The sequence below is a fragment of the Euprymna scolopes genome, chromosome 29 (assembly GCF_053919585.1).
Source record: "Euprymna scolopes isolate OS-2025 chromosome 29, ASM5391958v1, whole genome shotgun sequence".
Classification (NCBI taxonomy): Eukaryota; Metazoa; Mollusca; class Cephalopoda; order Sepiida; family Sepiolidae; genus Euprymna; species Euprymna scolopes.
Window position 1 is genome coordinate 21,540,845 of NC_136510.1, and position 23,850 is coordinate 21,564,694.

At 36.1% G+C, this 23,850-nt stretch overlaps 1 protein-coding gene across 1 annotated transcript in view; it reads left to right on the forward strand.

Moving 5' to 3' along the window:
* LOC145252538 (uncharacterized) overlaps positions 1–23,850 on the forward strand; it is a 99,113-nt gene that overhangs the window by 38,761 nt on the left and 36,502 nt on the right. Inside the window, exon 9 of the mRNA XM_080112087.1 lies at positions 2,981–3,120. Coding sequence (XP_079968213.1) covers positions 2,981–3,120 — 140 coding nt within the window. The remainder of the gene's footprint in view (positions 1–2,980; positions 3,121–23,850) is intronic.

Sequence of the window (23,850 nt, forward strand, 5' to 3'; positions counted from 1 at the left end):
TGTACCAGGCCAGCTGTGGCAACAAAACTATATGCATGGGTGAATAGTAGCTTTGTAAAGATATAGAATGCTCTCTTTTTTTCTAGCATGGTAGAGGGAGTTTGCCCTCTTTACAGCAGCTTTGGCAATGTCCTCAATGATTTGTTTCAATTTATGTTGAGCGAGGAATGGGGAAGTTTATTTATTTACTTGTGTTGTTATTTCATTATTATTTTTTTATTTGAGAGTCACCACTTATCAAGGCTCAAAGGCCACTCGAGGCCACTCGAGAATGAATGTAAGGTGGTAGTGTAGTAATCGCTAATGGTGTCAATTGGGTAAAATTTGATTATTTATGGGGATGGTTCAACAAGAACTTGTTTACATTGGATTTGAAGGCTACCATGTTGTATTAAACTGGAAATCAGACCAGCAGAACAGTGTTTCACAAGCAGGCAGTTCTGGAAAAAAAAGCTTTGCTCATAGAATCTGCGTTTAGATTTAGACATATATAGAGAGCGGTGGAAATCATAAATAGTGGTCGTAGTTGGTCGAGTGTTTTATGAAAGTTTTGCAAGGAGGGGACATGGATTGGAGTTTAGTGGAGCAATTGCCATGAGAAAAGTGATAGAACAGAGACAAGATCATGATGTCTCTTCTGTGGAAAAAAGGTTGCAAGGAAGAGAAAAGGCATCATCTACTAGGTTTTGAACTCTATTAAGGCTGGATAGGGCGTACTGAACAGCTCCTGCACAGATGTGGCAACAGGAATCCATTTTAGGTCGTACCTGGATCTTATGTTACATTTTTTTTTTTTTTTTTACACATTATCAAGGCTAAGAGGCCACTCGAGGATAAGGGTTAAAGAGTGTACAGTAGACAATTGGACAATATAGTAATCATTAGTAATGGAAATTCGGTAAATTTGTTAACTTATATGGAACGGCTCATCAAAACAATTCCACAGGCGTGCAGTTCTAAGAAAGAAGCTTTGTTCATGGAATCTACGTTTAGGTTTAGGTACAGATAAAGAGTGGGGGGGAATTATTGATAGTGTTTTCAGCTAGACGAGTGTTTCCTGTGAAAGTTTGACGAGGGGGGACCATAGATTGAAGCTCAGTTGAACACTTTCCATGAAAATAACGATACATCAGAGACAAACTCGCAACATCTCTCTTGTGAGAGAGAGGTTGCAGCGAAGAGAAAAGGACATCTCCTACGAGGCTACGAAGTCTATTTTGTACTCTATCAAGGCAGGACAAGTCCTTTCTAGCAGCTCCTGCCCAGATGTGGCAACAGTATTCCATCCTTGGACGTACCTGGCTCTTATATAAATAGAGAATTGCATCAGCAGTGAGATATCTACTGGATCGATAGAAAGACCCCACCAATTTTTCCAGCGGCCTTGGCAACAGACTTGATGTACGTGTTTCATTTAAGATCAGGAGTAATGGTCAAGCCCAGAAGCTTGTCAAAACTTGAGGCCTCCTGAAGACGAGAGCCATTCATTTCAATTGATGCCAGATGTGGATCAGAATGTTGATGATGTAAAGAGAGAAGCTTGGTTTTAGATGCATTAAAGGATACTCCTTTCCCCATTGTACCATGTGCTCAAGATCAGAGGAGAGAAAATCGGAGAGAACTTGGTCATTTACTGTCTTAGATGTGCTACCATAAATGGTAGTGTCATCAGCATAAATGTCTACAAATGATGTAAGGATGTGATTTGGAAGATCATTAATATAGATCAGGAAAAGAGTTGGGCCCAGGAAGCTAAACATCAATTAATTATTAATTAAGTGATTACACATATATTTCTTTTTTTTTTGTTTCTGAAGATGAGGTATGCCTTGAAAATTAGAGAAATTAATACCATATTTTCATGGACTCATTATATTGGTAAATAAATAATATATAATAATATTTATTATATTGTATTTTTGTTTATTCTTTTTACACCCCAAACAAAGTGCATTTGCATCCAAGATAGAGAAGGGATGTTAAAACGCAGCATTGCTCTGGAGAAAGAACATCCCTGTCTTTTGTCAACTTGATGTTGTCCTGGCGTCGAGGGGACACAAGTGCTATGTTCCATCAGAGCAAACTTCACTAAGGTACTTGTAAAACAAGCATAGAGATGCGACATTGCAGTGATGAGACAGAGCTTGCAGCCTAGCCGACAGTGCGGGACACACTAGATCTGAGATATGGAACTTAGGGAAACGTTTTATGTCAACAATTTATATGCATTTTCACCTCAAATAAGGCATATTACCACTTGAATGTCAGAGATTACTATTTAGAACTATATTTAACAGGGTATTGTGGGGAGTTGAGCATCAAGGTGTCTGTTCACATTACATTTAAACTTCTGCATGTTTATACAGTCAGGGAAGCAGGAAACAGGGAGGGAATTACAGAGTGGATTTGTTTCAGAGAATAAGCAATTAGCGTAGAAGACTTTCTGACATATAGGATTTTGCTGCTTTGTGGGTTAGTCAGGGATATGTACAACGATGTGTAACCTTTCCTTCATGTGTCTGCCAGCATTGTGTTGCTTAGTCTATCTAAAGTTCGTTGTGGATGTATATACGTTCAAATATAGTTCATGACAGGACAATAATATGCAAGGCAGTGCTTTAAACAAAATGACGAATAGCATTGTCTCTGGGGATACCAGTAAAAGGACACATACCTTGTATTCTTCGTTTCTTCTTTTCATAGTTTCTTCTTTTCTTCTCCCTAAAATGAAAACCCCGTGACGCGAATTATAGTTTTATACAGTCATTTATTTCAAGTTTATGGATCTGACATTAAATTCCATTACAACTCAAAATCTATTTGACAACATTCTTTCCGTGCACCGAAACTCTACACTTTGAAGTACATTTAACAACCTCTTGATTCACTTTTATGATAACTCGACGTTACCCGGGAATTTTATAAAAAATGTATTATTTTATGTTTAATTATTTTTGTTTGCGTCTCTTTTTTTTTATAGACAAATGGCAGAAATGGCAGGCTACACAGAACGGGCAGCCAATGTTTGCGGTCAACAAGCTGGAGAGCTTTTAAAAGAATTGGTCGGCCATACGATATCTCCATATCGAACGGATGTAAAATGCAGCAAATATCACACAGGTAAGACAATAATTATGTAACATGATCACTTCTGCCGGGGAAGGTAATTTGGTTTGTTCATGTCGTGGGGACTTTTCTGGAGTGACTGTTGCATCCTTGCCACGGCAATCAACTCTCTGGTTGTTAAACATAAAACAAAGTCATTTGTTGGGAAGAGTAACCGTGGAGAGGTTTCTGGAATGCTTGCTGTCTTGGTATGCCAACCAATCCCTGGAGCCCTCGGATGTAAACCATGATAAAACAGTCAACACATTCTCTTTAATAAATGCTGATATATCTTGTGTAAAGTTCTCAGTGTCATTAGATGTCATTAATTTTCTCCTGAGAATTAATTATCTGAGCAGGGATCTTTGTTGCTGGAATTGAACGCTGTATAAATAAGCGAGTAGAGTAAGTTACTCATTTTATATAAAAATAAAAGTTACAATGCAGAGTTATGTACAGGATGAAACAATAATTTTATTTTAAAACATTTATTGAAAAAATCAATTCAGGTAACTTGATTATGTAGTAGAGCAGACATCTATTTAATGTAGCTGCCTTCAACCACAGTCACTGTCTCAATACGGGTCCGGAACTGAAAGCATGTCTTTTCCACAAGCACTGGAGGGAGCTCGGTGAATACTTGGCAGATGGCTGGTTCTGGTGTTGTGGGATGTTATGTTGGCGATGTTCTCGACATATGATCAAACTAGGCTTTTCAGCGGGTTCAGGTGAGATCAGGAAGGGGGCCAGTGACAGAAGGGTACTTAGTTGTAGCACTCCTTCTGAAGCCAAGCCTGAGTCTCTTTGAACTTGTGGGCCATTGCCGTCCTGCTGCCACACCCAAGATCTGCCAAAAGCCACCTGCTTGCATCAACGGATCACCACACTCTTCAGCACATCCAGATACACTTTGGTGTTGACTTTCAAGCTGAATTCAAAGATGTGAAGTGGCATGATGTAACCCTCACTAGAAACCACACCAAAGACCATAACCTTGGCCGAAAACTTTATTATTATTCATCACCTTGGGCACGTCTCTGTTATTCGTGGCAATCCAGCGATGGATTTTGAGGGTGCTGGCAATGATCCTGTTGTCATAACTAGAGAGCAGGAGTTGGACAGCGACGCATCTCTGATCTTGCTCGTTGGACATTTTATGTCACTTTCAGGCATGATAGAATGCTCCTATTGTACAACTGGCCAACTAATAGATTGTATGCAACAAAAAAAAAAAAAAAGAATACAAAACCGGAAATGGAATCATGTCGTTTTTATTTATAATTTTTTTTCTCTATATAAAAAAGCAAAACTTCTAAATGCACTTTCTATTTAAAGTGTTTTTGGACTGGCCCTGTTATCAAATCTGGGCGATTTTAGTTTGGCATTTTCAACCATTAAGTCTGTTGTCTGCATCTTAACGACGTGTACTTCAACAGCAAGCAAAAAGGAGCCTCTTAGCTACAAAACACAGCTTATTATATAGTTAGTTTGTATTGTTAGTTAAGAATCTAGCAAGGCAACATGGGCCTACCCGGTCCTCTTTAAACTCACCACCTCTGTTATCTTAGGTGGAGGAAGAGGAGGTTCTCCTCTGTCACTGTATCAAATTTTGTATTACACCATCTGACTATCTTCTACTGAAATTGAATTTATTCAAGTCTTTCCCAAATTCTGGGAAAAATCGCAATCATTATTCAAAGGGCCAATATGTCTCTGAAATCCACAAAAACCTATCTAATGCTTCTTGCCGAGTTGCTGGAATATTCTCGTGCTTCTAGTTTCATTTAGAGTAGACTTCACAGTCCTTCACTTAGTTTAGTTTTTCAGGTTACAATGAACAAAAAACTTACACTCAATAATTTAAGCCCTTACCAAATCAAAACCTAAGTTCAACCAAGCAAAAACAGTCAATTAGCTTAACGTCAAAAATGTCTTTCATTTTCTGGAAACCCCTTCCGTCTGTTGGAATATATAAATAGATATCACTTGAACTACAACAGCTACTCAAATTATCAGCTAACATTAATTTCCCTTATATTCTCTTATAGTGTAATGAATTACAGTAAGAGTAGTTTGACTGAGAGAAAATTATCCCAACTGACTCCCTTTTTGAATCAATAATTAAAACAGAAACGGCTAAACGGACTAAATATAAAGTCGAATGAAAACAAAATTTGATTTTTTTCATGATAGAGATCAATTTAGGTTGTTTCAGTATGTAGCTTTTGTTCATGAAGCTATCCTCATCAATAAAATAAGGGACGATTCAATTTATTTTTATATAAGAGTAGGAGTCTACCTGGTGTTGTTCAAGGCAAAAGTGAACTTTCTATCACTTTATTTGTCTGTCTATCTTCATCTCTTTCTCTCTTTTATATTTACCACCTCACTTTCCCCACTTCTTTCTTTCTTCTTTATCCAGCCCATCCCTCTCGCATGTTAAATAATGGCCGGGCAACATCGGGACAGGATAGGAACGGAAAGTGAAGTAAAAAACGGACGATACCAAGTTTTACCGCCAAAATAGCAAACGGAACAAAAGAACGATTTCTGATATAATTACATCCCAGATTGTGACCGATGATGTCAAATGCTATACAAAAGAAAAGAGGTATGCAGATAATATAGAAGGACAGAGACACAAGATGAGAGATGATCGCACGAGTCAGCCTGATGCCCGCAACTCCATCTCTCTCTCCTCCACAACCACAGATGTCGGTTATCAAAATGAAGTCAGTTTCTGTACAGACGAAAAAAGTTTATCATTGATTTTATTTAATAAACGAATTGTCATTTATTGATAAAACTGAATATACACTCACATGTACGAAAAACATGCAGAGCTTACTTTATACATACATTTTAAGACTTGCTCTTTGTCTAACATACGCTCATACAAAGACAAACTCCTTTTTATAGATTCTCTGAAGAATAAGTTGGCATAAGGGAATAAACTCCTTTATTAAAAAATCAGAATTACTTCCCTTATGTTAGAACACAATCTTGCCCGAAAAACGATCTCCCCCACCCCTTTACTAAATTTGCATTAATTTAGTGTTAAACAAAATAAATATTCTTTTCTAAATTCTAGATATTATTCTTCTGGAGCAACACAAGAAAATACCAACTTTGTGGGCATTTGTTTTGCTATTTTTTAGTTTTAACCAGACACACAGATTACTGTCCTTTATATTATAGATAATATTAATCCTTTTTCTTCTCCTTTTTATTTTTTAATTTTTTGTAGGTGCCATTGTTGGGATTGCTGTTGGGTGTGTTCTTTTTGTGTCAGTTCTGTTTGCTGTCATCTATGCACGGAAAAGGCTTCCATGTGCCCAGGCATCACCACGCCTTATCAGCCCGTCTGGACAGCACCAAGTTGACAATTTTCGATAAGAACTTTTAGCGTATTTGGCAATATGAGCATTGCATTATGAAACAACTGATAAAATAAAGAAAAATGCCCTTTAAATAATATTAGCCATTGCACAATCTGTATATATAGTTATATATTCGACGCTGTTGACAGTCGTTTCTGTTAAAAGTCACGTACCATTAATGTATAGAGTAGGAGTAGTAGGTATGGGTTAGGTGGCTTTAATTGTTTCATCTTCCATTTTGTTTTTAAAACTGAGAAATGTTTTTGTGCAATAGACAGCTATTGTGATAAACTAATTTTGATACAACTAATTTTGATAAATTAATTTTAATAAAATTAATTTTGATAAAATTAATTTTGATGAAACTAATTTTGATGAAATTAATTTTGATAAAGCTAATTTGGTAAAATTAATTTTGATAAAATTAATTTTGATAAAACTAATTTCGATAAAACTAATTTTGATAAAATTAATTTGGATAAGCCTATATCTGATGTAAATAGTTCATGCTTGATTGTAAATAAATTTTATTGTGATATAAAAATGTTGCTTGTTTTCTCGTTTTATTATTTACTAGCGGGGGGGGGGGGGGCCGGCGTTGCCCGGGTGTTTGTAGGTGTGTGTATGGAGGGGGGGGGGGTGGTAATTAATAATCCTGCTTAAATATTATAAAAATGACGATGTAAAAAAAAAAAAATCCAAAACCAAAACGCAAAAAAAAAGTTGCATAATAAACCTGTGTATGGGGGGGGGGGTAAACTAAAGAATAAGCGAAATAATAAAAAAAAACGTTCGGTCGGGAGGAGGAATTGAAAGAAGCTTTGACGTGGAGGTGGAAACCTATGCCAACTACTTAACGGTCTCGACCACGAGTGAGAGTAATTGATTAGCGTGTTAAAGTTAAAGCTTATAAAGCTAAAAGAGGTTTGATTGATAGGACGACGCTAAATGAGGTCATCGCGGAATCATTATTTTTAGTTTTCACTTCACCCCAGATGATGGTGGGAAGGGGGGAAAGCAGAGCGAAAGCCGAGAACCCAATGTTTTTCACTGTATTTATACTAAAATGCAGGACAAACCGGGCACAAAACGAAATAGCGCGAATCTCATAAAAGTCGACGTAAATAAATCTAGAGACGACCCGCGTTCCCAAATCCTACATATTACGATAAAGGAACCATATAAACAGTTGTAAGCGATAGTAACGAACTCGGGAGCGTGTGTGAGAAAAGCCTTTTGAAGACATACACGAAATGGTCACACACATTTTGCCTTTTATATATATAGACTAGCGGGGGGTACCCGGCGATGCCCGGGTGTCTTAAGGTAAATCAAAACTCCAGGGGGGGGTGTTAAATAATTAAAAAAAATATGTTTTGGTAGGTGAGTATGAGAATCGAACCCGTACCCTTGAATGGGAAATTAATGTATGAAAAAAAAAGTGCTACGTTAACCATTGAGCTACGGCGACAGACAACGTTAAACATGTTTGAAATTATTTATTTAACTATAAAAACAGGCGTGCGCAATAAAAGTTAACTCTGCTGCTTCCATTTGACCTAATTAAGAAGGTCAAATAGAGTCACGCTGGACGTTTTTCCCGGCGCAATGCCGAGAACGTCCGTTTGAGTTTAGTTTCAGTTTATTTATACTAAAAAGCCCAATTAACACGCGAGAAGCCAAAATAGCAATAATTTTGTAAAAGTCGATGTAAATAAATCTATAAGCTACATGCGTTCCCAAATCGTACATATTATTATCTAGAACCTATATACACAGTTTTAAGCTATCGTAACAACCTCGGAACCGTGTGCGAGAAAAACCTTTTGAAGACATACACACATTTTGCCTTTTATATATATGGATTTATTATTTCCTAAATTGGTATATTTTCTTATGACACCACACTATAGAAAAACCCCCCAAAAAACATGAAGGGAAAACAAATATCGACGTATCTAAGTCAAGCTTAGAGAATGACCTCCAGATACACCAGTCCAGATATGGCAGCAATACTCCATGCAAGGGCGAAAGGTGACTTTTTAGAGGTACAGAATACTCTTAGGTGTGAGTAATCTTCTAGAACCACAGAGGGGAACTCGTCTTATTTGCAGCAGCCTTGGTAATGTCCTCAATATATTTGTTCCAGTTCATGTTTCCTGTGAATTAGTGATGGAACGATTCCAATATTTTCCTGATTCTGATACAATTACCGATTCTGTACTAAATTTCCAATTCCTATACAATTACTGATTACGATTCCAATTCTTTAGAAATCTATAAATATTTCACCCGATTACTATAAAAAATTACAGTTAAAAGTGGCAGATATTATCTCAAATGAAAAAATACACTTTTGAGGAATGAGATATAGATTTTAAATTTACTGGGAGTTTAAAATCAATAAATATTTATCATTTTATTATTATAACCAGTGGTGGAAGACTTTGTTTTAAACAAAATCAAAAAAAAAAAAAAAGAAGAAAATTAAAAGAGTCGTTTTTGGCATTGGAAAATAGACACACCTATTTCCAATACCAATACTATTTTAATATTACAAAAAGTTCTGAATTTTTTCGATTCCCAATTCTCTACTGTGAATGTTAAGTCGAGGAGTTTGAAGGAAGAGCACCCATGTAGAATGTTGTTAGTTATGGCTATCGGTGGCTGAGAAGGTTTCTCATAATTGTTAAAGGAAAGAAACTTAGCATTGGTAGTATTAAATGTTATAATCCATTTACAGCCCCATTCCACTGCGGATTGAAGATCATTTTTTAAAGAATCTGTCATTGCCTTATATATGTGTTTCCCCAGTTTTATAGAGTGTTGCATTATTATTAATTTTTATTTATTAAACATTTGCATATTTTATTCAAATATCGATTAAATACTAACGAGAGGGTCGTAAAATATGCTTAAATATAATATTTTAATTTGCCTAGATTTTGTATATATTATTAGAGTCGTGATTTAAAAAAAAAAAAAAGCATTTTGGTGCCATCAGCTAGAATCGAAACCAAAAGCAAATCTGTAGCATTCAAAGCTGGTGACGTTACCAATGTGATACGCATATAAACTAATTAAAAATAAACTAGGATGAATGGACAAAATGTATAGCGATTTTTTCAATTTGGACCCTTTTTGACTCCTTTAAAACTATTTTAACCGGCTAAAGACCCATAAAAAAAAACAGTCTATAAAAAATCCAATCATTTGATGCCCCTAGAGCCGGTCTGCGACTTGAAGTTTTGGGAGAGATAGAGTTTGAAAATATGGAGACAGACAGACAGACAGACAGACAGACATAGTGAGTTTTATAAACGATATCTATGGACACATGTTTTGGAATTTCATCCGTCTTTAGCATGGCTAAACTTTAACAAGGTTCGAACTCGTAACAGCTCGATAAGAACCTACGGTACCTCATACAAATTTTATGCACGATAGAATGCTGTATAGTAAGTATAATTGGAAGCTTTAAAAGATAGTTTGGTTTCAGATAAACATATTTCCAATCCTCATTACTTACTAGAAATTTTTACACACGTTATCATCAATGATTGCTCATGTCTGAATACCCTTTATATAAAGTTTCAAATGTTTAGGTTGGTTGGTTGGTTGTTTTTGTTTTACGGCATATCAACCCTTTTCGGGTTATTTAATGCCGAATCCAAAGATTTTGAAGAAAAAATTTTAATAGAATGTATTTGTTGTTTTCAAATCAGTTTCTATTTAACCCATAGTTGGGACCCTAACAGGTACTACCACTCCGGGCCAGAGTGGACCTGGGAGCAATGGTAATTAAAGGGTGGCTCCACACTCCCCAAAGCCCGCAAGCTGGGGCCTCACCACTGGATATAGTTTAAGGTCATATCCAGGACCCACAAATAGTGGTGTACCCTGGAGTTTAAGTGATGATGATGAAGAGGAGATGAAGACAATGATTGTTGTCGTTGTTATTTACACACTAGCGGTTTTCACACAAATCATTAGGTGCTTAATAGTAATAAAAAAAATGATGTTTTCACAGATTACCATTTAGTGTCAGTAAGCTTCCCTAAGATTCCAGTACTTTTCTTTTCTTTTTACATGGTGGTCACCACTTACCAAGGCCCGGAGGCCACTCGGGGATAAGGGTTATTGCGTGTACAGTAATCAATGGGATAGTATTGTAGTAATCGTTAGTACTGGAGATTTGATAAAGTGTCTTACTTAAGGGAGCGGTTCGTCAGGAATTTGTTTGGACTTGAAGACATCCAAGTTGTAGTCAGGTGGGAAACAGGCAAACGGAACAGAGTTTCACAGGTGTGCACTTCTAAGAAAGAAGCTTTGTTCATGGAATCTACATTTTGATTTAGGCACAGATAAAGAGTGGGGAAAATTATTGACTGTGGTTTCAGCTAGACGGGTGTTTATCATTAAAGATTGGCGAGGGGGGATCAGAGATTGGAGCTCAGACGAGCGCTTGCCATAAAAGTAATGATAAAACAAAGACAGGCTTGCAACGTCTTTTCTGTGGAAGAGAGGTTGCAGGGAAGAGAAAAGGGCATCCCCCACTAAACCACGAAGACTATTTTGTACTCTGTACAAGGCAGGATAGGCTGTTTTTAGCAGCTCCTGCCCAGATGTGGCAGCAATACTCCATCCTTGGACGTACTTGGCTTTTATATAGATAGAGAATTGCATCAGCAGTGAGATATCTTCTGGAGCGATAGAAGTATCCTACCATTTTTCCAGCGACCTTAGCAATAGACTTGATGTACGTATTCCATTTCAGATCAGAAGTAAAGGTCAAGCCCAGAAGCTTGTCAAAACATGTAGCCTCCCCAAGACGAGAGCGATTCATTTCAATTGATGGCAGATGGGGATCAGAGCATTGATGATGTAAAGATAGAAGCTTGGTTTTAGATGCATTAAAAGTAACCAGCCACCTATTCCCCCACTGTACCACGCACTCAAGATCAGAGGAAAGAGAATCAGAGAGAACTTTGTCATTTCCGGCCTTTGATGTGTTGCCATAGATGGTCGTGTCATCAGCATAGATGTCAACGAATGATTTAAGTATGTGTTTTGGGAGATAATTGAGAGTTTGGGCCCAGGATGGACCCCTGAGGGACACAAGCATTAATACTCTGGGCCTCTGATTTCTGCCCATCAACCACTACTCTTATGAGCTTATCAGAGAGAAATGATTTAATAATTGCGAAAACATTTCCAGTAATACCGTAGCTGGAAATCTTGTGAAGTAGGCCCTTATGCCATACTTATTGAAGGCCTTTCATATGTCAAGAGAAATTGCCCTAGAAAGGAAGCCTTTGTCAAGAGATTCACTAATCCTATGAGATATTTCCGTTAGCACATCTGCTGTAGATTTTGCAGAATGGAAACCATATTGCATGGCACTAAGAAGGTTATTTCTGCTGAGGTGGTTGACTACTTCTCTATTTAATATGGATTCCAGCAGCTTACTCATGACACACAGGAGACTTATTGGTCTGTACTGAGAGGGAGATTACTTATCACTTGAATTCTTAAATACAGGGCATATTGATGAGGTTTTCAAGGGTGTTGGGAAGCACTTCTCTTTAAGGCAATGCTTAAACAGTTTTGTAAGTATGGCGGCAAGTTCTGGTTGGAGCTTTTTCAGCACTATAACTGGAATGCCATCAGGGCCAGTTGCTTTACTGGAATCAAGGTTCTTGATTAGCTTGGCGACCTCACACACAGATATTTGTATGTTGCATAGCATGTTGTCTGTTATAGGAGAAAATATGTTGATGGTCATTGTCGCATAGGGTAGAATTAGCTGCAAAGTTCTTGTCTGATGCTGACGAGATGACCTCAGGTCTATTGATGATGGTTGGGATAGAACACATGCTTCTGTTCAGGATCCTGTTTGTTATTTGCCAAAACTGGTGGGAACCAAGCCGCTGCTCAGCTACTTTGGATTTAACAGACTGAGCATATAGCTCTCTTGCATTTTTTTTTATTACTCTTTTACAGTGGTTGATGGCAGTCCTGAAAGCAGCTTTAGTCTCAGTGCATCTATTATGTTGGTAGCTAGGGAAAAAGTGATTTCTATGCGCGATGGCAGCAGCACATTCTGGGGAGAACCATGGCTGGTTGTTAGGTTTTTGTTGGAATTTTTTGGATGGTATGAATCGGTCTATGCCTACAATTCACCATTCAGTCAGGTCTGATACTATAGAGGACACATCCTTTTTAAACATGGAAGGCAGAGGTCGATCAGATATAAATATATGGAAGCTATCCCAGTCATAGACTATCGATATACTGTACGGTGAAGAGATACGTCTGAAGACTTATTACATTTCATTTTTATCTTAACTGATACAACTGAGTGGTCGGAGGATCCCTGAGGAGATAGAATGGAACTTGAACATAGCTCAGGGGAAGTTGGGGGAAAAAGGTCTAGAAGGCTTGCATACTGACCAGTGGGTTTATGAACAATTTCAGTAAAGTCATAGGCAATGGCAAAATCATGACAAAACCTCCCCTCATCTTCTGTCTTATTTGAGTGGGTCAGCCATTCCACATTATGGACATTGAAGTCACTGCAAATGTGAATGTTAGCCGAAGGATGAGCAGACAGTATGTGGTCAATTTTCTCAGATATGCTCTTAAAGGTCGTAACTCCGCTGTTGTGGGGGCGATAGAGGGCAAATATAAATGCAGTGGTGTAAGCAAGTGCAACCCGGTAGCACATATAAGGTAAATTAGGGTCTTCTCTAGGGATATCCCTACCACATGGAAAGCCATCTTTAATGTAGGCACATATTCCATGCCCATGGCGATTTTGTGGGTCAGATTTAGATGTTAAGTTAGAATATCCTATAATTATGAACTCATCTAGCAAAGTGGTGGGCCCTATGCCAATTTCGCTTAAGAAGAATATGTCTGGTTTCCTCTCCTGTAATTAGGTTTCAACCTCTGGAACGTTAGAACGTAGACCTCTGATGAAGGAGACATGGTAGTAGGGGTCTACGTTGGAGGATGGTGTTCTGGGTTTATCCGTGTTTATTTTTCTGGAGATATTTTATGTATGTTGAGGTTTTGGGATTTGTGGAACAGGTCGACAGACTTGGTTAGAGCACGACAGAGAGGGAAAGTAAGAGAGAAAAAGACAAGAATTTTTTTTTTGTAGCACATGATAAGGTAAAGCCGTAACAATTACCCACTAGTATAGCATCGAGAGGCCCTACCAGAAACTACTACATGGTCTAGAATCCATTCACCAAATGGCAATACAACAGCCCCAGTACTTTGCACTTGCTGATAGGACAGCCTCCTTAGTGGTTAATCCAAGGTTCGGGTCCCTGACTATCAGGCGGTTAATGTCAGCCCAGATAAAACGTTTACCTCCAGCACCCTTACAAGGTACATGGCCACAAGGATAGACACAGAAACAGAATATTTATGACATCTGTTCACGAAGTACTACCGACCTGGAAAGCAGCTTTTTTTCGCCCTTTGTTAGAAAAATCACTCATTGGAAATGAGGACTGAGGGACAAAAAAGGAGAAGCAAGAGTTACTGGAGCTGCCGATAACACATCCACAGTGCATTATCTACTCTCCAATTAAAAAAAAAAAGTTATTCCATTAGAGGTCTCAGTATTTCCATTCTCCTTCACTCTACGAGACAATTTTGTGTGGTAGTAACCTAAGTTGGGGCCATATTTACTACTACTACTACTACTACTACTACTACTACTACTATTGTTAATACTACTATTATTATTATTATTATTATTATTATTATTATTATTATTATCTTGCATAAACTTATAGTCTTGTAAAAGGTATTTTTGAAGGCTTACAATGCAGGAATGTACAGTTGTTATGAGCAGATAAATAAATAATCTAATTGATAAATAATTCAATAAATTTTTATGTATATTATTTTATTCATTTATATGAATATTTTTTAAACTGTGAATGGTACTTATTCCAAAGGTCCTTTCGGGTAATAACCCATCATCAGTGGAGAAACAAATCCTCTCTCTAGGCTGAAAATTGTAAAGTGACTTTTTGTTTAGATTTTAAATCCAAACGTTCAAAGATTTTTTTTTAATTTAGTGTGTTATTGCTATACATCTTATGAGATGACTGACCTATTTTTATGATTTCAGCTACAGTAGCAATTGGAATAGACCCTACTAAAGCCTGATTGTCACAGTTGGTGAATTTTAAAAAATTCAATCTGGACGTGAGAACACTTTAGAAGAACGATATGCAATAAAATTCTGTTTTAAACTTGGAAAAAATGTCACAGAAACGTATAGATTGCTTCAGACTGCTTTTGGACTATCTTGCACGAATCAAGCATCAGTTTTTGAGTGGCATAAGAGATTCAAGGAAGAGAAGAAGTTTGTGAGAGATGATGAGAGGTGTAGGAGGAGTATAGAAGTCAGAACACCGGAGTTGATTTGCCAAATAAAGAATTTCATGGATTATTTATGAGGAATTAAAGATGCTGAGGATTTGCACGAACTTTATCCCAAGGATGTTCAGAGAAGATCAGAAAGAAAGACGTTGTCATGGGCATCAAGACAGCTCCTCACTCTTCCATAAATTTTTGATGTTAGACTGTATAAGGGTATTAACTTTTTAATTGGATTTTAGTACTTATCGGAGGCATTCCGCTTAAGAACCTATCTAAAAACACTTCCAGAAACATAAAATAAATTTGTGGTCATAAAATATGCTCCCTGTGACTTTTGGTTATTCCTTAAGCTCAAGGAAACCTTTGAGGCTGTCGTTCTGAGACAATTCAGGAGATGACAGAGGCTGTGACGAGGCTAACTGATACTCTCACACAAGAGGACTGCCATTAGGGCCTTCCAGAAGTTGTTGAAACAGTACAATAAGTGGATTGCAGCCGGAGAAGATTACTTCAAAGGGTGATGGAGTTTCTATGTGTGTACTATCAATAAAATTGCCGATACAAAGAAGTCTGGAAATTTATTTAACGCACCTCGTAGGTTAAGCGACATATATCTATCCAAGATGTTACTACACTTCCATGATAGGTGCTCGACTGAGCTTCTATTTATTTATTAAAATTTGATCCGATGTGAGTTATTTTCTGAATGTTATTTGTCACATTGTAATGCATTTTTCTGTTGGAAAACTTTTTGATGAGTCCACATAGGGAAATATCCAGCATTAACATATAAATATTGATTGTTTCCCCATGAACGAAACAGATCTGTAAATGCATCGAGGTAAATGCATGATGTAATACTTCTTTTACTGACATACGGAATTTCGGCTGTTAGCGTATCCCCAACAGTTTGGCATATGTCTACAAATGTTTGCCTCGTAAATGCAATCGAGATTCCATCCTTCTCTTCCAGCACACCATTTTCTCCAGCTTTCTTATTCATTTGCTTTTCTTATCCTATGATGATTTGACAAAGAATCGAAAACTTTCATGACATTATGGAACTTAGATAATATTTTGATTTTCACACCAAAAGATAGTAAGAAAAATCGAAAAAATATCTCTGTAACTTTTAATAATGTTTGCTTAAATGATAAAATGCTGTTTAATTACACTCAAAATTCAGATATATAAATATTATATTAATCACACACACACACACACACACACACACACACACACACACACACACACATATGTGTGTGTGTGTGTGTGTGTGTGTGCGTTTGCAAATCCCCATTTCAAAAGTACAATAAAAAATTATATAAAATACACCTGAAGAAAGTCGGAGGTTACATCGACCGAAGTAATGTGAGAATTTATAACGAATTGAAGCTGCGGAAGATTTGCACGAAATTTGTCCGTAAAGATGAGAATAGTAGTCCGAATAAATCAGATACAAATTATCAATCCTCATCTAAAAAAGAAAAACTTTTCCAGTTTCCAAGTTACAACTAAAGTTAAATGAAAGACTACCCCTATTGTATAGACAAAGACTTACACACACACACACACATATATGTGTATATTTATATATACATATATATGTATGTGTGTGTAAGTCAACACATATATATGTATATAGACATATGTATATATGTCTATATACATATATTTATGTATATATATGTATGTGTATATATATTCATATATAGACATGTGTTCGTAGATTAATGTATATATCTGTATATATATGCATATATATATGTAAATATATATATGTATGTACATACACACATACATATATATGCATATATATATATGTATATGTATGTATACATATATGTACTTATATATATATGTATATATATATATATATATATATATATATATATATATATATATATATATATATATGTATATATATCTTGCAGTAGAGATTGATTTGATAACGTTATCAGCTAAAAATCGTACTTTGATTTCAAAATTTTAAGACAAACAAACACACACAGTTACTCACGTATCACGTTGAAACGCCGGTTCTGGTTAGATCAACAAAGTTAAACAACACTGAGCGTGGTTAGTATGAGACGGGTGACATGTTTCTCTGAAATCGGAAGTTTAGGTCACCTGATAATGGCCATTATTTGACCGAAACTGTAGCTTTGTTATTTCTTTACTATGTAATTTCTTTACTTAAAATTAAACACACACACACACACACACACACACACACACACACACACACACACACACACACACACAAATGGAACTTTGTCTCTGTGTGTATGAGTTTGTTCCTTATAGACTCCGAAACGATTAAACAGGTTTTCTTCAAAATTTACAGAACTTTAGAGTATAAGTCTGGGAGTGATCTTAGTTAAGTTTTGTCTCAGAATATCTCCGATAATTGCCGATAATCGATAATTGAAACCGTTATTTTAATTTATCTATCATCGGTAAAGCCATTTTTTTCCATGTCGTCGCTTAGCAACAATAATAGAACAACGGGCCGTGAAAATTCTACTGTGGGTAAGTTGATAGCGTGTTTTTTTTTTTTTTTTGCATGATGTGGTCTGTAGGTTCAAACGCGCACGTACATTTCTTAATGTTCTTTTTCGTTAACTGGAAAGAAGTTTACATGAAATAATTTATGTAGAATAACATATATTTTGGACTCAGTAACTGCATGGAGGCATGCGAAGCTTCCTCTCGGGCGATTTCAAGGATTTTGATGACAATAAAAATATAGGAGTGTGGAATATTTGTTGATCATTATTTAATCACAGACAACGTCGGGTATCCCTGCTACAGTTTATATAATTTTCTTTAATTATAAACTGTACGCATGCATTGAGCTATTGCACACTCTTCAAAAACTATTGGTAATGTTAATAATATGTAAGGTTGGTGTAAAAATAATCACAAATATATTATATATACGTAAAAAACATATTTTTGTAGCAATCTAATACTAAAACTTGATCAATTGATATATATATATATATATATATATATATATATATATATATATATATATATATATATAGTGCAAAATTTTGTTGAAAATTCAAAGACTCACGTTTTCTTTTTTATAACCTTTGTTAATTTCCTGGATTTTTTCCATTACAGCTGTTTCATTAGTGGGAAGGCAATTTTACGATTTATGTGTCCATAAAAATATCCTGTCCCCACCAACTTCTTCCGATGTTTTTCCATTAGATTTTTACAACAAAAGGTATATTTTTAACATGCTGAACATCGTATTCGGGTAAAAAGACTTCCAAAGCCATGCTTCCTCACTTCCGCCATCTTTTTGTCTTAAGTGAAGGTAGTTTCATAGTTTTATTTTTTATTTATTTTTTATTTATTTATTATTTATTTTTATTTTAATTCCTCCATTTTTTGTCCTTCCCTATTTGTTTTTCCAATTATGAGGGGCGTGCAATAAGTAATGCCCCTGACCCACTTCCAATTGTCTGATCTAGTTGAAATTTTGCATGTGCAATGATTTATATTTCTACGGGTTATGTAGCAAATTACAGCTCTGAACTAATTGTGGTTTCTGTTTTACAGGTGTTTGAACTGAGTCAGGTGTGAAATGGAGCCTGTTGAATGTCGAGCAGTGATCCGGTTTTTGTATTTGAAAGGACGAACACCACAGGAGACATTTGATGAAATGAAAAAGCTTATGGTGATAATGCCCCATCATTTGACCTTGTAAAACGCTGGCATCGTGAATTCAAACATGGCCGGAAGTCTATGGAAACAGCTCCCAGACCTGGTCGCCCCCGCTTCTGCCATTGATGAGGCATCTGTCCATCAAGTTGAGGCTGCCACTTTGGAAGATCGGCGCATTACTATTCACCAAATAGCCCAAGATGTCAAGATTAGTACAGGGTCTGTGGAAACTATCATTCATGACTATTTGCATATGCATAAGGTGCCTGCCAGATGGATTCCCAGGTTGCTCACACAATTCCAGAAGCAAAAACGCATCGAGTGCTCAAGGATGAATTTGGAGATGTGCCAAGAAGATGAGTCAAAGTTTTTCAAAAGACTGATTACACAGGATGAAACCTGGGTCCATCACTATGATCCAGAGACCAAAGCCCAGTCAATGCAGTGGAAGCACGGACTCACCACCTCCAAAGAAGGCAAGGGTGCAACCCTCTGCTGGCAAGGTCATGCTCACAGTTTTCTGGGCCAGGACTGAGTAGTGATGACAGATTTCCTGGCAAAGGGTACCACAATTACAGGAGCCTATTATACTTCACTTTTGAAATTAAGGGAAGCTATCAAAATCAAGAGGCGGGGCAATATCAGCAAATGTACCCTCCTTCTGCAGGACAACGCTCCGGTCCACAACTCGCATGTCGCCAGATCAGAAGCACGGACGTGTGGTTATGAAATCCTCCACCATCCTCCCTACTTTCCTGACGTTGCACCCTCTGACTTTCACCTCTTCCCAGCTATGAAGTTGTTTTTGAAAGGAAAGCGTTTCCCAGATGATGCAGCCTTGATTTCTGAAGTCACGTCATGGTTGGAGGACGAACCTGGGGTGTTCTACAAAAACGGTCTCCGGAGCTGCATCAAACGATGGGAGAAGTTCATAACTGGGTGGTTCCTATGTAGAGAAAGATTAATAACTGTGCCAAGTTTCGTTGCTCTACTATGGAAAGTGGGTCAGGAGCATTACTTAGACTCGTATCTTATAATTTTATTTCTACATTTACGTGTATTTATTTTAATATTCATTTTTTGCTTCTGATCCCTCTGTTTAAAGGGGAGGTCACTCTCATGGTATCATATTTTATACCAAGGATTACCTCCCTTGCACCTATTATCTTTCCTTATATTATACGTTTAGTTTTTAATACTTTTGTTTCCTAATCTGCTCTAGTGCGTGAAATTAAATATCTATTTCTGTGCAAACATCCGTGTATTACGTCTAGTCGTTTGTTTAATAACATTTCTTTTGATATCAGTATATGGTATGCTTCTAATATACAAAGGTTGCATCTTTTCGATTTATATTTTTCTCCTTAATCAATTATTGACCATTTTAATTTATATTCAGTTTTATTTTTCTTTAATTCCTTTATCCATACTGCTAAAGTGGTTGAGTTTTTCTTGTTTTTTTTTCCGGTTATTTCTTAATTGCTATTGGTTCTCTTTCAAGTAATTGTAATTGTTATGATCCTTTCTATTGTTGTTTACATTTTTATCCACATTTTTTCGTTGTTTTCTTTCATTTTAAAACGATGCTAGGTGATTACGATATCTGTCCTTAAAGCATGTACAGCATGTAAAAATATACTTTTTGTTGTAAAAATCTAATGGTAAAAAATCTGAAGAAGTTGCAGGGGACATGATATTTTTATGGACACATAAATCGTGAAATTGCCTTCCCTCTAATGAAACAATTGTAGTGGAAAAAATCCAGGAAATTAACAAAGGTTATAAAAAAGAAAACGTGAGTCTTTGAATTTTCAACAAAAATTTGCACTATATATTCTCTGCACCTACTAAATAGACACATTCAGCTTAATTCAAAATTAGCGGTGACTGGTTTTTAAAATAGCAATCTAGACCCGTTAAACGAAAACGGTATACATTGAAATTAACGATATTTCAAAAACAAACTTATATATATTTATATATACATATATATATATATATATATATATATATATATATATATATATTTAGTAATGTGATTGATAATTTACAACGATTTACTAAATTAGAACGAGCACTTTTTCTTTCCTGTATTTTAATTAAACTAGTAATTTCACTATTACATTAAAATACACTCTGCTCTTTAGACTATTGTTCTAATTTCCTTTATATATATATATATATATATATATATATATATATATATATATAGATTAATTTAAAAAGAAAAGGGAAAGTTCAATTCCATAGGGGAGACTTATTCGGATAATGCCAGCTCAACAATAGTTATTGGAGCTTATAGAATAGGACAACAAGAGTATGAAATGAAGACACAAAACTATATATTGGTAGATATAGAATGGACCATTTATTTAATAATGGAATACAGGCAAAATTTGGGAGATAGAAGGGACTCTTTATGCCAGGGCATTTCGAAGCCTATTGCTTCTCATCAGAAGAGTAGAGAAGGTGCTAGATAGCATGGAGGAGATGCGGCGTCTAGCGTAAGGTTTATTAGGGAAGAAAGAGATTAAGAGGAATTATAAAATGTTGGTGAAGCTTTATTGAATTCTAAATAAATAAAGAGAAGTTTGTTATATATAAGATTATATATGGTCTTTAACATAGTATTGAGATTCAGGGGTATATGTATTATGGTTAAATAGGGGTGTATTGTTGCTGCGTGGCAATTTATTTTAACGGTTTGTGGGGTGATTATTTTCTATGGAGTGGGTAATTTTGATTTTGATTAGTACCACCTAAACAGCAAATGGCGGCTATAAATTCGCTTATAAGTTGGGGAGGGGGGTTAAAACTGAAAGGTAATATGCAGCAATATGTTTATAAGTTTATACAGTTATGATATAGGGAGTATGGTCATAAGGGGGCGGTCGGAGATGAGGGTTGCAATGACTATGAGTGCGTTTAACTTGATGAAAAAGTTATACATATTGATGTCAAAGTGGAGGAGTAAGAAAACCATTATTACTTATGAGAGTGGTAAAAATATACTAAATAATAGTAAGGTAATTATAATAGTATGAAAGATAATAATAATAATGAAAACTGTAATAATAGTAGTAATAATAAAGTTGAAAATAAAATAGAAGTAAAATTGAAGATAAAAATAAAGATGAAATAAGGACAAAATTAAAGGTAAGCGTTAAAAATAAACATTAAAAATAATATTTAAGTTGTGATAGAAGTAAAATCAAAATTAATGTTAATAACAGTGAAAATGGTAGCGGTTATGGTAACAATGAGGTTAATGCCTGTATTCCATTATTATATAAATGCTCCATGCTATATCTACCAATATATAGTTTTGTGTCTTCATTTCATACTCTTTTTTCCCTATTATATATACAAGAATAAAAAAGCATTGGAAATGCAAAAGGATATAGGGATGGTATGCCAAAAAGTATACAAACAAGATAACTATGAATGGCTAGGCACATGGAAATAGAATTGCATCCAAAGTATAGCCCTATAGCTTTTCTCCAATCTTCATTCCGTGCCATCATTACGGTTGTAAAAAGCTATAGGGCTATACTTTGGATGCAATTCTATTTCCATGTGCCTAGCCATTCATAGCTATCTTGTTTGTATACTTTTTGGCATACCATCCCTATATCCTTTTGCATTTCCAATGCTTTTTTATTCTTGTTAATTAGTATTTTTACTTACAGTCTTATTTTTAAACTTACATTCTTGATAGTATTGTCTTTTTTAGGAGGCGGCTCATTGCCGCCTCCATTAGTAGCAGGTCGCTTCCTGCTGGGTTTTAGGTCTTTTTATAATAGTTTGTGCATGAGGCAGCTTTTTCCCCCTTGGGATCCCTGTTATACCGTGCTTTTGAGTCAGCACGTGAGGCAGCCTTCTTTTTTTCTGGTTCTTTGTTATAAAGAGCACGTGTGGTAGCTTTTTTTCCCTCGGAATCCCTGTTATACCGTGCTTTTGAGTCAGCACGTGAGGCAGCCTTCTTTTTCTGGTTCTTTGTTATAAAGAGCACGTGAGGCAGCCTTTTTCCCTCGGAATCCCTGTTATACCGTGCTTTTGAGTCAGCATGTGAGGAAGCCTTCTTTTTTTCTGGTTCTTTGTTATAAAGAGCACGTGAGACAGTTTTTTTCCCCTCGGGATCCCTGTTATACCGTGCTTTTGAGTCAGCACGTGAGGCAGCCTTCTTTGCCTCAGGATTTGCATGATACTTAATTTTTATTATTTCAGCATTTTTCTGATAGTATTCTTTTTGCTCAGATAATACCTTGTCTTTGTTTTTTTCATAGTCTATATTTCTCTGAGCTTTGTTACTACGTGCTGACTTTGGCATTTTTTTATTAAATGTAAACATATAACACTTATGTGTATCTTACTATAATATCACTTATCTTATAGCAAGACAACTTTCGTAGAACTGAGATACTGCCCCGTCACCAATAGTCAAAGTGTGGAACGGTATATACACCAATAGTGTAGTTGTTATCTTTATATGAAGTCCTACTCAGTGACAGTGTGAGGTTACTTGGTTAATTTATTGTAGTTTATTTTAGAAAACTTACTTGTTTTTATTAGTAGATTGTGTATAGTAGCCACAATATCTAGTTATTTTTGTGGCTAGGGCTTGGATTTTGATTCTTTTTGGTCAGCTTCCAGTGAGTTCTTAGAAGATGACTTTCTTGCAGTTTCTTTTGCGGTTAATTTAACTTATTTCCTTTGGCGTTTGGTGAGTTCTTAGAAGAACTGGTCTGATCTACTTTTCTTAGCGAGCGAAGAGATTCAGCTGCATTTAACAATGGTTGCTATAGTGTATTTTTGCGCATGCGTGAGAATTTCAAGTTTCCTCCTTATTTTTCAATAGTTTGACAGTAGTCATGTGTCTTTCTGCCGAGAGCGACGGACGTCAGTGTTAGCCGTGATCGTCTAGAGGTCAGGACCCCCACGTTGTGGCCGTGCTAACCTAGGTTCGAATCCTGGTCACAGCATTGACATTTTGTACATATTTTACAGTCCAAAATCTGAAGAATTATTTGTTTTTATAACATTGTTTTTTGACGTCGTACTTGCTGATAGGTTACTCTTATAACAATTTTGATCAACTGAGATAAAGATTTCGTGGTTTCATTAACGCTGGTGGGTTACTGTTTAAAGAAAAAACCTTAACGTTCACCTCAAATATTCAGCGTCCAAGAAATATAGGCCACTGGCAAACTGGAACGTCTGTGAGCATCCGGTGTATTATTTGGAGCTGCCCCTTTTGAGAGAAGTTCCGTGTTCGAAG